General features: G+C 42.3%; 1 protein-coding gene across 1 annotated transcript; it reads left to right on the top strand.

Annotated features, from left to right (window-relative positions):
• The first annotated feature begins 181 nt into the window (after positions 1-181).
• unc119a (unc-119 homolog a (C. elegans)) lies at positions 182-12768 on the top strand. The gene is made up of 5 exons (XM_042064461.1): positions 182-640; positions 9456-9569; positions 9821-9920; positions 11412-11584; positions 12165-12768. Exons 1-5 carry the CDS (start codon positions 352-354, stop codon positions 12275-12277), a joined length of 789 nt encoding a protein of 262 aa, XP_041920395.1. The 5' UTR covers positions 182-351; the 3' UTR covers positions 12278-12768.
• Positions 12769-13701: the final 933 nt, after the last annotated feature.

The raw sequence follows: 13701 nt of genomic DNA, 5'->3' as shown, positions 1-13701 counted from the left end.
ATTATATCTGCAGTTATCCTATTAATGGCAACATTCAATTAACCTCACTATCATGGGAACATAATAGTTCTCAGTCTGAGAAAAAAGTAGCCAGAAATGTCAATTTTGGTCCATCCTCTACACAGTGGAACACCAACGCCTGCTTCCTTCCTTCCACCACAATACCGCTGCCAGTGCTCATCTCGACACCGCCAACAGCACTAGAGACGAGCAGATGCGCCAACGAGTAGCCGGAGGTTTAAAGGACGGGAGGATTTAAATTAAATACTGTGTGAAGCAACGGCTGATCCTTCGTGGGAGGGGGTAGACTCGGTATCCTTAGCAGCCTGAGAGGGGGAGGAGGTGCAGAGAATGAGCTATTCTTGTACCAGCAGAGAGGCTGTATGTAATAGCCAGGACGCGTCAAGCGCCAGTGTTTCGTTAAACGGTCATAGTTGGAGCGGGAGTGGAGGTATCGACAGCAACATTACCATCGCCAACAGTCCGTCGGAACCGGACTCCGAGTCGCAAGCGGCAATGAAAGTGAAGACAGGGTGCAACGCAACAGACGCGGGGGTCCCGGTTACAACAGAGGAGGAATTGGTTAAAAATAGTGTCATAACCCCGGAGGATGTATTGGGATTACAGAATATCACAACGAGTAAGTGACGCCTGCCTGTAAAATGTCATCATTGAAGGCGCGCGCTCAGCTTTGGTTCATTTCTAATAGTTTAACGACCTGCAAACCTGCAAACCAAAAGTGCTTTACCTCTGGTATGTCATGCCAGTGAAGTGTTAACACATCCTTGTGGCTATAGGCGAATTTATGTCTAATGTTTCGTGCCTTTTGTTGTCATAAGACAACCACGAACATCAACACAACCCATGAGGAACTGAACAGTATTGATAGTGATGGAGATGGGGATTAGTGAAGGACTAAAAACACTATAGCCTTATGCAGATGGTTGTCTGACCTTTTAACTATTCGTCTAGATCATAGTACATTGACATTCATATGTAATTACATGTTTTATATCACCTGGCAGTAGATTGAACATTTAGTGTGACCTTTTTAAAGTTGGGAAATTAGTTTGTGCGCTGTGTGTGTGTGTGTGTGAGAGAGAGAGAGAGAGTGTCTGTCTGTCAAGTTGCCCAGACATGGTTGGGTAACAGGTAGGCTATTTTGTGCAACTTACAATGTATTAAGGCCTCTTTAAGTGAGGAACTTAACACACTGTCATTCCCATCGTCGGTTCATCTAACATTTGAGGAGATTCACAAGCATATTCAAAGATACTATAGCCTAATACCTCACTGTCAATTCATTAACTTATATGACATCTTCCTTTGCATATGTGCCTGTCTGATTATGGTCATAGAGCATATACAATACCCAATGCTCAATGTTTGCATTAGCTGCCTAATTCAATGGCCCTGCAAAAAAAAAAAAATGTGATTGGGCTTCCAAGTGAAACCAAGGGCAAAGAGATTCCACTGACCATGTTTAATTGGCCATGCATAAAGAGTCTCGCTGAAGAAGAATGAACAGTGATATGGCTGTATGGCCATTTGTAATGGCTTAACCTGAATAATGGCATTAATTCAGCAGTTGCTCTCTCACGTATCTTATATAATTTGACATGGAATCAACCAGCAGTCATAACATCTCATGTATGTATTTTTTCTCTGTTCCTTTTGTTTATTGCTGGAACAGAACTCAAAGGAAGTAAAGTAAAGGAATGCCGTCATCTAAAAACACACACACACACACACACACACACACACACACACACAAAAAAAAAAAAAAAACAATGCAACACCCCCCCTCCATATCCTGGCATTTGTGCTCAATTTGATTTGGTTTCACTCTTCCATAACTATTGTATGTCAGAGGACTACAGGACAGAATTTTGTGAAACCACAAAGCTCTCTCGCTTGTATGACAACTTGGCATTCCTGACACCTGAAAGGCTGGGCTGAAGCCTACCTGTATACTGTGTGCAGATTGAAGAGGCATGTCAAGTAGACAGACAGAGACAGGATTTGAGATTGGTAGATACAGTGATGTACTTGAAATATATTACATATGCGGCATACATGTTGTATAGCCAAGACTATTCAGCTCTAAAAATTATGCATATGATGATTGAATTTGGAATATATATGTTATATGTATACAAACATTAGAAACATAACATCATACAGGCCCATATCATTGTAAAATGACAGTAGTTTGAATTCCAGTACATTTTGAATATGTTCTGTTTCATTGCTCTCAATTTCACTCCCTCATGAAAATGAATACCTTCACTATTCAAAGGAATTAAATCATGCAAACACATTTAAAAATCTAATTAAGTTTAGACACAGGGAGCTAGGGGTCCGTTTGTGGGTAATATTTCTTCTCAACTATGTGTTAGTGATTACATAACTCCCACAGAACAGTTACTGGAGAGGAGAGATTTCAATTGTCCTGGACTAATGCTGATATTTATTAAATCGGATGATAGCTGATGTCTGTAGCCACATCCTGTCTCAGCTATAGAACTTTCAAAATGCTTAATTCATTTCAGTCAGTCAAGTCTTGGCCTCAAATGGCCTCTTGTAATGAGAACTGACCTGAGTTCCCCAAACACACACCACCACACACATACACACACCACCACACACATACACACATGCATGCACACACACACCACCACACACATACATGCATGCACACACACACACACACACACACACACACACACACACACACACACACACACACACACACACACACCACACACATACACACAACACACACACACACACACACACACACACACACACACCTCCACTTCAAGGGCAGTAGCACTCTGGGTGTGTGTTGAAGGGCAGCACCTGGAGCAAATTACCAATTTTCTCTGTTACGGAACCGAACACAGATATTTGATGATGTTGTGTAGAATCATTTGTTCTAGCAAATAATGTGAAAGGACCTCGTCTTTTCCCCAAAATAAGCCTAGTTACATGTTAATAAAAAATGCCTTTAACCATTCACCAATAATCTGATAAATGTATACATCGGAGGTGCAAAGATATTTGCACGTAAACAGTGCATAGGACTGTGCATTCATGCCAGTACATTCATGCTGGTTTCCTCATTTACTCCACAGAGACTTTTGTCAACGTTTAACACTCAACCGCTATTAGACCTCAGGGAGATGACGTTTTTAATTCACAGTGCAGTGATCATCATCTCAACTGAACTCTAGTGAGGCCCGACCACTAGGACCAGAGCCAGAGCTCACCGTGCACATCCTGTGTGACTTAGTGATGAAAGACGTTAAACGTTTAAACCATTTGTTTCATACATGGTATTAAGAGATCACGCTGCACTGGCTGCTAATTTGAAAAGAGAAGGCGGCTCTGCTCACTGGCCTGGTTGATAGCATATCCCAAGGAAATGCCTCTTGGACCATTGGACACTGTGTAAAATGAAAGAATACTGTTAGTCCCGCCCTACTTCAGGATTCAGAGTGTTTAGCAAGGTTACTCAGCTGAATTCATTTAAATATTTCTGTGATATCCTTGTTAGTAAGGATGCCATATTTGGCTGACATCATTCACTTCTACTACTTTTACATTGTAGACACTATCTATAGCGTGTTTTGTAAACATTATTAGTGCAATAGAACAGTGGTACATTTGTATTAATTTAATTTTCATTATCCTTCTGTATACACATCGCTAGTGCCTCAAATAGTGTGAATGTAAACCCACTTGAATGACCCTTTGCCTTTCCCTGGGTGATGCTGCCCAGAGAAGCCAGTGGAGTGGTGAATTGTTTTGCTACAGGCCGCCTGTCAGGGAGATAACACTCGTGCTCGGGCAGCCCACTGAAATGCCAGTCGTCGGGCCCGGGGGAAGGAGGGCTTTGTCTTGGCTCCGCCCTGCCATGCCCTGAAAACATCCAACTTGTTTCACTCGATTCGCCCTTTCTCTGTTTCTTTACTGGACTGGGCTGCTGTGCCTTTGGTTGAATGACTGAGTGAGAATAAATGGCTGTAACCTCATCTTCCTTCCACCCCCAGCCAGTAGGCCTACGGGCGATTTATTCCCATTAATGTTTTCCTTTATACAAGTGACATTTTCCCTTTGAAGATACTATCGGTTATTTAACCATCTGGGAGTTTTAAGATTGAATCTGATGGTGTCAAATTGTCTAAAATCTAGTCCTCTCTAAGCTCACTCTGTCAGACCCCACAAGTACTCCAGATTGGAAACTATTCCTCTGCTAAAAAGATATGAGGATGAATTCACTCGCCACATGTTTCAGAAAAGGTGGCCTGCGTCATTGTGAGCATGTGAGAACTGAAATATTGTGTGTGCCAATTCTCTGAAGCAAAAGGAAGTCTCTTCAAGGTGGGGTTGTTTCATAACCCAAATAGCTCGGCTGAGCAACAAGCTGCTTGACTTTAACAGAAGCTTGGCCAAATCAAGTGTCTAATGCTTAGCTATGAAGCCACAGATGCATTGCTCTATATAGTAACACCAGTGTAGCACACTTTTACATGAAGGCCCTGCTGTTTAGTGTCATTTTGTCAGTCGCACACCCTTGTCCGATGGAAGACATAGTGTGACCTTTCTCATGACAGGAGCAGTACAACAGAGGCCACAGACCACAGCGCTAGCGGTGGATTTAGTTAGGTCTCGGTCTGCTGCAGACGCACGCTGCCTCTAACCACCAGCTGACTCATCGGAGCGCTTTTTGTCGAGGTTTGTGAAAAGAGAAGCAGAGGTCTGAAACGGCATCTCCTCCCTGACAGACGGGAAATGCATTCTTCTTCTCTTGCCTCCTCCGGCAAAGCTGTCTTTTATGCACAGCAACATCAAGAGACTCAGTGATTTCAGTAGATGCAATCAGCCATCAGAGAGTTTGTATTTGCAACAAAACAACTAAACATCAACTCTCCCCGCTGCATATGCCCATGAACATTGCCATACTTGTAGCTACTTACAAGGTATCTAATGTGTACTATATATACAGTGTGTGTGTGTGTGTGTTTGAGGTTTATGGTGGTTGCCTGTTCACTGAGCTATCTCTATGTCTAAAGAAAGCCTATGGCTGAGGCTCTAACTCCTGACTAATCACCTGGATTATAGTCTATAAATGGCTTCTGCTCTTGATTAAGGCCACTCTCAGTTCATTTTGTCACCAGATGGATCCCCTGTGTCGATGGCAGGGTTCAATTGTTCTGCTGTGTCTTCACAACCAGACGTCTAGAGAGCAGAAATGTCTTTCAGCGTGTTTTGCTTCATTAAGTTGATTCAATTGAATAATGATTACTTTGCTCTTAGTATTTCTTTTAGTTTACCATAAAATCCTCTCTGTATTATTCAAGATGTCAAAAATGGAGCTGTGTTATTAGACTATTTTATTTGTTTACCTCAATAGGGCAGGTGGTGAGGGAAAGCAGGCAGATATTCCGTCTTGACATCAGAAAGCACGTTGCTAGGTGACAGTATTAGAGGAAGTGAAGTGTGGCAGCACTCAGGTTATGAATATGAGCCAGATCAACGATAACACTCAGAGCTGTCAACTACCTCTAATATGCAGGCCCACTTCAACCAGTACACAATAGGGCAAGTGGCTGGTGTTAGGGTGAGATACAAAAACATCTGTATGGACACTCAGAGACATGATAATTTAAGCTTTTTGCAGTAAGGTTTCACAGGAATAATCCATGGAAATGGCCTTTGATATTTAAAATGTCGCCACCATATAAAAAGCAAACTAGGATCTGGTTGTTTAGATCTCTACTTTGAGCTCATTACCTCTGATGAATCATCTCTTGCTCATAGAGGCAGAAATTATATTAAAAAAAAGAAGATATTTGCCGGTTTGAAAGAGGAAGACTGTTTCAGTGTTATTGTTCATGCAAACCACACTGTACTCAGATCTTAAACCTTAACATTTGAGGTTTCCCTGAATCAATTGGTTAGCCTGTTCCCATTAGTTGTTGAGCAGATAGGTTTGGTGGTTTTTGAGACACCACCTAGTAGAAACCATTTCAGATTCCATTTGTCTACCTTTTGAATTGTGTCCATAATGTCTGTTATTCCCCCACTCCATCCACACAATGGAGACTGTTATCATCAGCTGCTGCAGCTGTAGCCAATAGCCTATTTGATCATATTTTCTGGCGTGATTCATGTGAGGGGTTAAGGAGAATCTAGATTTCTTGTGTGATGTTAAAGCCTGGTGCTCATAGGTCCTCTTGCCAGAAACAGCTCCACTCCTCAGCCACTCCAGCACCACAGGGTTTCTCCAAATCAGCCCAAGGAGAATGTCATCATTAGTCAGGGCTTGGGCTCGCCAATGGTTGGCTGATTACGGAGAATCAAGGGACTGTCACTGTAAGAGCATTAAATTATGTAACTTCAGATGTCAGGCTTTAAAATGTATTGACATGCCTTCATCCTGAATAAACGGATGGGTTATCTTTTATCACAGTGGACAATAAGGATCACCACTATTCACCACTGTTTTCTTTTTATTATGATCTTTACCTTTTAACTATTCTTTGACTATATTGCCCTTCTATGCTTTTATTTGTTATTATTGTTTGGTTTTGTTTATGTAAAGCACATTGAATGACCTCTGTGTATGAAATGCGCTATATAAATAAACTTGACTTGACTATTGCAGTAATAAAGCTTTTACTTAGGAAGCTGAAATTTGCTGCTGGTACTTTCTTGATTTTAGTTCACTCTCATGTTAGACATCTTTTGTATTTTGTTTTATATCTGTTTCATTCATTATTTTTTATATCATGAAACACATTCTTATTTAGGCCTGATACCACATCAGAGTTGGGATGCCAAGCCAGTTAGTTATTATGCTCACTGTGAAAAGGTTGCTGAGACTCATTGACAGACTCACTGCATGAGTGCCAAGCGCCCTAAGCACGAGAATGATGTTTGGCGCTGAAGTAGGACTTCAAGTGTCAGGGCCGATCATGACCAAGGCATGGGTAGTGGCAGTTAAACAAGCACCCTTGGATCTTGGCTGACCAATAAGCAGTGGTTTGGAAATGCATATCTATATTCACCACCAGTTTTTTTAAGTGAATTCTGCAGCCTTTTCTTGTATTTGTCACTGTGTGTTTGTTTGTTACTAAGGAGCCTCTGGTGAATTACAGTTGGTGTTGCACTCTCACTTTAACTTATTGATTCTCCATAAATATTCCGGAAATTATTTGTAGGTCATTTTAGAGTAAACTGTAAAAATGCTGATTACTTTATGCTGTGGTGTGCGGAATGCTTTGACAGTGTTTCAAGCTCAACACAAGAACAATTGTTTGTTGGTGTTTAAGCAGGAGAGCTACTTACATTCATAAATCTCTTCATTGGCATTCTAGCAAGCATGTGATGGGTTGTCTTCTTGCTGTCTCACTCCTCCATACTTACCTTCCTGCCCCTGAAAATACACACACATTATGTTGGCTGTGTGTGTGTGTGTGTGTGTGTGTGTGTGTGTATGAGAGAGACAGAGAGAGAGAGAGAGAGAGAGAGAGAGAGATTACTGTACATGCATAGTGTTATCTAATGGCCATTTTGTTGTCCTCTAAAGCTTTTGAGAGCTGACTGCCAAAAGACATCTGCTGTGAGGAAGTGAGGTAACGAGTTTCCAAAAAAAGGAGAAAGTTACCCATAAACAAAACAATAGCCTACTTAAAAGATATAAGAATGTAGTCAAAAAAGGAGATCACTACAACAAGAATGTGAACAATTTAAGTCTGTCATTTCTAGGTAAAGGGGGTTTGAAAGCACATCAGGGATTGGCAATGAACTTAATAGAATGGCCATTAAGAATGTGACTTCAATAACCGCAGTTCTAAAAATGAAAATGTTTCTGATTTTAATATCAATAAAAACAGCTTGAAACTCAGAAAATGCCTGAGCCCCAATGCCTTCAAGAAACACCACAGTCTTGCCCTTCAACAAAAAAAGAGCAATTTCATTAATTCATCACACAAGAGAGCCATCTGAAAGCCCACAGACGTTAGCAGATATGTGTCCTGTGACTAGCCTTCTCCACATGGCAGGAATAGGCAGCAGGAAGGCTAAAAATACAGAGTGATTGGCTAGAGCCAGTTGAGCCCATCTGTTCGTTAACCTGAAGGAAGAGAGGGGCTTTTTTGTGGGCAGGTTTTTTGTAATCTCAGCAGATCCAGCTTTTAACACAGCAAAATCAGCTTTTGTTCGACAGCACTGAGGGCCCACAATGGGCTGATCATCATCGTCATCGTCGTCATCATCAGGGTCTGCAGGTAGATCGCCATCAGTATGATATGAGCAGATAGCACAGTGAGAGAGGGACATGTCAAAACCCTGGAGTTTCTTCAAATCCCCTTAGCATCTCCCAATCTGTACCATGTGACGATGAAACAATGTAAGCCTCTTAGGGGTAATCCAACCACACGGAGGAGAGGGGAAGAGAGTGGTGCGGGCAGCCAGCGTTTCACACGCTGCCCGACTGCCCGCCACTGATAGGACAGCCAGGGACAGGAAGCCAGCTGTCCACCCCGGGGGAAGAGGGCCTCGCTCACCACTGACCACTCCCCTTCACTACAACTGCGTGCCAAAATGTTCACTATGCACTGTCCAGCCATTTCCCTCAGTTAGGAAAACCATGCTTTGGTGACATTTATTTACCATGGCTTGTGAGGAAAGCTGATGAAGTCACAAGAAGTGTTAATTTTATGGGAAGTGTTATTCACTATTTATTTGAGAAGCAGTCCTTTGCATCCAAAGACATGTTGTAACTGTGACCTTTCCTATTATAGTCAGAAGGTGCTAGATTTGGGGGGGATCTAGATATTCAAATAAAATTAAATTGGTAATTTCCTATAATGAGGTAAAATTGAAATAGGCATGGCATCCTGAACATTGTCACTCCATAGCCTACCGGTACATGCAATTATTTTGCTATATCATTAATAGCCATTAGTCCAGCTCTTAACAGTGCATTATTCCATACCAGGCAACATCTTTTCATCTCACCTCATTTGCACTAGCGTCTAGCGTATTGCACTTTTGGATATATATATACTGTATATACTCCTATCTGCACGTAACTGGTTGTGGTTGTAAATGTGTGGGGAATTTTGCTGAGCAAAAACAATGATTCTGCATTTTCTGCTCAGTATTTTCTCAAGCTCTAAAATATGTTCCTTAAAGCATGAAAGACTTTGCCAGCCTGAGAACTGTGTTAAAATCTGAGGTCCCTTGCGGTTACACTCATATGTTCTATGAGCTTTATGTGCTGAAACAAAACAGTTTCATTTAATATCTTGTCCTCATAGCTGAACAGAGCCATCCACTGTCTCTAGGGTTGGCCCAGGAGGAGGCCAACACTATCTGATTTGACATGGAAGGAACTGCATCAATAACTCAGTGCTGTTGCATTTTTTTTGTTGCTGTTTCAGATTATCTATGTGGACCAGAAAATAATGTACACAGCATTGACTTCACACGATTCAAGATCCGAGACATGGAGACCGGCATGGTTCTCTTTGAGATAACAAAACCTCCTGTCCCAGGTGAGCGCCAGGCTTCTTTTCTCCTTTCCCATTTTGACGACCTCTTCATACCCTCATCCCCCCTCACATATCGACCTGAAAGACTGTTGGTGTTAGAATGCCCCAGTTCAGCCTCGGTGGATTTTATAATGCCATGATTACCATTTAGATGTGTGTGTGTGTGTTTGGGGGGGGGGGGGGGGGGGGGGGACTAAGAGCACTTCAAAAGCGTGGTGGGGCATCCATGCTGTTGGCCTTTGTGTCACACACAGAGAGCGCCAGGGACAAGAGGGACCTGGACCCCAACGCTGGACGCTTTGTTCGCTACCAGTTCACGCCTGCCTTCCTGAGGCTACGGCAGGTTGGAGCCACGTAAGTGCAAAGACAGCAACAATACACACACACACACACACACACACACACACACACATACATACAGGCCACAGGCAGCATGCCATACAGACACACTCCCAGCGTGGGATTGATGCATTTTGATTTGATGTGGAATCTATGGCAGAGTTATTGTGTTAGTGGATACATGTAAGAGGCCATTTTGCAGTTCAGCTTTGATCACTCAAATAGAGGAGGACATCATTAACAGAGGATGCTGATGATTGAGGAGTGTCTTAAAGCATTTCTCTGAGATCGGGTGGCGTTTATATTTTAACCTCTGTCATCAAGAATAAACCTTTAGTAGAACCAACACTGTAGAAAAGGACTCAACACAAAACAGTACATTTGAGTTAAGTTATCTCAGCATGTAGAGTCAAGTTTATGACCTTGTGCATCTGCCTGTAGTAGAATGAAATAGAATGATGAGAAGTGCAAGGGTGGTGAAAGCAAACAAGGAAGAAGGATAAAAGAAGTAGGAAAGCAGGTGATCACAAAAAAGTCCAAGTCAATGTACCTTTATTGTCTCTGAGGGTAAAGTGGTTTGCAGCTGAGGTCATGTAAAAGACAGACAGACAAAAGACTGGTAAATAAACACATCACAGTGGTTGAATAAACACATTTAGCACAAACACAGCACTGAGAAGGCTGTTATGTAACTGCAACTGAAAGAATACTCTATGAATATGCACCTGCCGTCAGCAGTGTTGGGTTATCTTTAGTCTCCTGACAAATTTGTTTCGAGAGGAATATTTTGCTCTGTGTATCACTGTGTGTGTAAGGGGAGTGGATTGGTGATTCTGAACATCCTCTTGTTTATTTTTTTCTGTTCTGCCACCACCTGCTTATTACTCATTTTCACAGACACACACACACACATACACACACACGACAGACACAGGCGTGCACAGACACACACACACGCACACACACACACACACACACACACACACACACACAAATGCATGAAATGCACATTGCAGAGTAATTTTACGGAGATGCTGCTTGGCCATTCTGATATTCTAATTGCCTGCAGTACTTCAAATGAACAGATGGATGTGAGGGGGTACTTGTGTTATTCTTAGAGAGCGAGCCAGAATGGGAATGGCCAATGACAGACTCTTGATGTATGATTCAGTTGTCAGCTGCCCAGACGTACATCATATGACACTGACACAACCAATCTGTGACCAGCCCCTTACACCTCATCTACATACAGAAAAGAGCCAAAATCTCAATTCATATAAGATATATTCCTATAAGTCAATTCATAACAGAGGTGTCAAGTTTATTGCACATAAATTTGACACAACATATTGACATAACCTAACTCAGTCAGAACAACAAGATTACTTGATTAGGTTAAGTTGAGTCAATATGTATTTTTTTATATTGACTTTTATATATTGATATATTGAAGTGAGTACATGCTAATAATAACTGAGTGCTCTGTCATTCACTGTTACCCCATAGTGTGGAGTTCACTGTCGGTGAAATTCCCATTAACAACTTCCGGATGATCGAGAGGCACTACTTCCGTGGCCAGCTCCTGAAGAGCTTCGACTTTGAGTTTGGCTTCTGCATCCCCAGCAGCAAGAACACCTGCGAGCACATCTATGAGCTCCCGCCCCTCTCTGATGACATCAGTATGTATTCTCAGAGTCATTGAACACGTGGAGGACTTCCTATATTGTTTTTGAGTTTATTGAGATTATTTCATTTTTAATCTGATGTATGGTTCATACAGTATATGACACATTCCCTTGCTTTATAACTGCAGATAGAGAAGTGAGCCATTGTGTTTTGTTTCATGATTTGTTTATTTTCCTGCATACAAAGCGTGTCTATGGCCTTGTAAGTAATATATTTGTGATGGTGTAGAGTGGGTTATCCTCCTCACTCCCCTGTAAACATTCGCAGCTATTTCATGCAGGCGTTCTGTCAGAAAGACCAGCACAACCACAGAAAATTACCCAGCTGAGAAACAGGGAGCAACTGAACACAATTACATTGGGCCACTGATGCACTGGCTTCATTCACAAATGTACTTTTCTTGCACAGAGAGAAATGAAATTCTTCATTTTGTCTGTTTCAAACAAATATAAATCGCTGAGACTGATATAACACGCCACTATACCCGTTATATCCATCAGCTACAGTGCGCTCGGTGTCACTGAGGCCAACATCTTTTATTTTCTGCTTTCTCCCATGCATTCTCTCCCTCAGTGCAACAGATGATCCTCCACCCCTACGAGACGCAGTCCGACAGCTTCTACTTCGTGGACAACCAGCTTGTGATGCACAACAAGGCAGATTACTCCTACAATGGGGGGGCCTAGGCCTCGCGCTCTCCGTCCAGAGGACAGAGGGACAGACGGACAGACATAGTAGGAAGCAGCATACTGGAGGATTCGTAACGATGCAATGGCCTCGACCCCCCGATCAACGCCCCCCACTCTAACCTCTCACCCCTCCACAGTCTGCAGCACCAGCGCCATCTGTGGAGGGCATGATTTCATCAGCGCAATCACGCCTTACTCAGAATAACTTCCCCCAACACACCCACACCCAACCTCATATGCCACCTCAGCCCTCCATGTACACACTGACGACAACACACACACACACACACTCTCTCTCTCTCTCTCTCACACACACACGCACACACTTTCTCTCAATCTCTCTCTCTCTCACACACACACACACACAAACACACACACACACACACACACATACATACATATAATGTACTGGCATAACCCTATTGCACCTACAGAAAAATCCCTGATATGATACTTTGCCAAGCTGTACATTGAAATCTCAAACACAGTTTTCATTATTTCCAGAAACAAAACAAAACAAAAAAAATCCCAGGATGTCACATAGACATTGAGATAGAGGACTTTTGAATAATTGGTTAAAGCAGGAATATGTTTATTTCTGTTCTTAGCAGTGGCTGTACATGAGAGATTTAAGATGTCATTCACCTTATCCTCTGCACTCTTGACTATTTCTGGCGGTTGTCTTTCCTTGCTTGATCTCATGGATCTGATGGGATCTCTCCCTGTGGAACGACTCCCTGTTGTGTACAGGCTTTACACATGCCCTAATAAGAACCAGCATTAACTGAAATTAACCGAAACCAACAATAAATGTCTTTATAAATGGCATGGTCAAAGCGCCTTCCAAAGAAAGCAAAATAAACGCTGCTGTGTAGTTCAGTAGAATATGAACCCATGTGGTCATTCCAGTATCCTGCTCTTGTTTTGTACAATAGTAGAGGATCTTCTGTATTTGGAAAAAAGTGTCAGTGTTGAGTGGGTATTTGTGACATACGCCTCAGCACACACACTCAAACACAACACATAGTCATTGAAACCCTAGCACAAGCATGCAGACTCACACAGACATGCACACTCACACACAACTATCCTCAGGCATAATGCATTGGAATGCCTTTGCGGTGAATAATGTCATTCATCAGCTGAAGCTCTGTGGCAGAATACTGCCATCTTGTGTGGCATTGTCAGTTTTGTAGAGTCATGATCAGTATTGACTGATACTAAAGAGCTAGCGTGACAAGCTATCCTAACAAGATAACTGCGTCATGGTCTTTTTCAAACGCAGTTAAAAAGCAGATTTTCCGCAGGCATCTTGGTGTAACAGCATCCCCCCCCCCCCCCCCCCTTACATCTTTATTTTCCTTTCAGTGGTTTTATAGCCAATAGACCTCATTCTTTAGGCTACTAGTGGACTTTCCACC

This window comes from Alosa sapidissima, chromosome 15 (genome assembly GCF_018492685.1).
Source record: "Alosa sapidissima isolate fAloSap1 chromosome 15, fAloSap1.pri, whole genome shotgun sequence".
NCBI lineage: Eukaryota > Metazoa > Chordata > Actinopteri > Clupeiformes > Clupeidae > Alosa > Alosa sapidissima.
The sequence above is the reverse complement of the archived record's forward strand: the minus strand, read 5'-3'. Positions and strand labels throughout refer to the sequence as shown.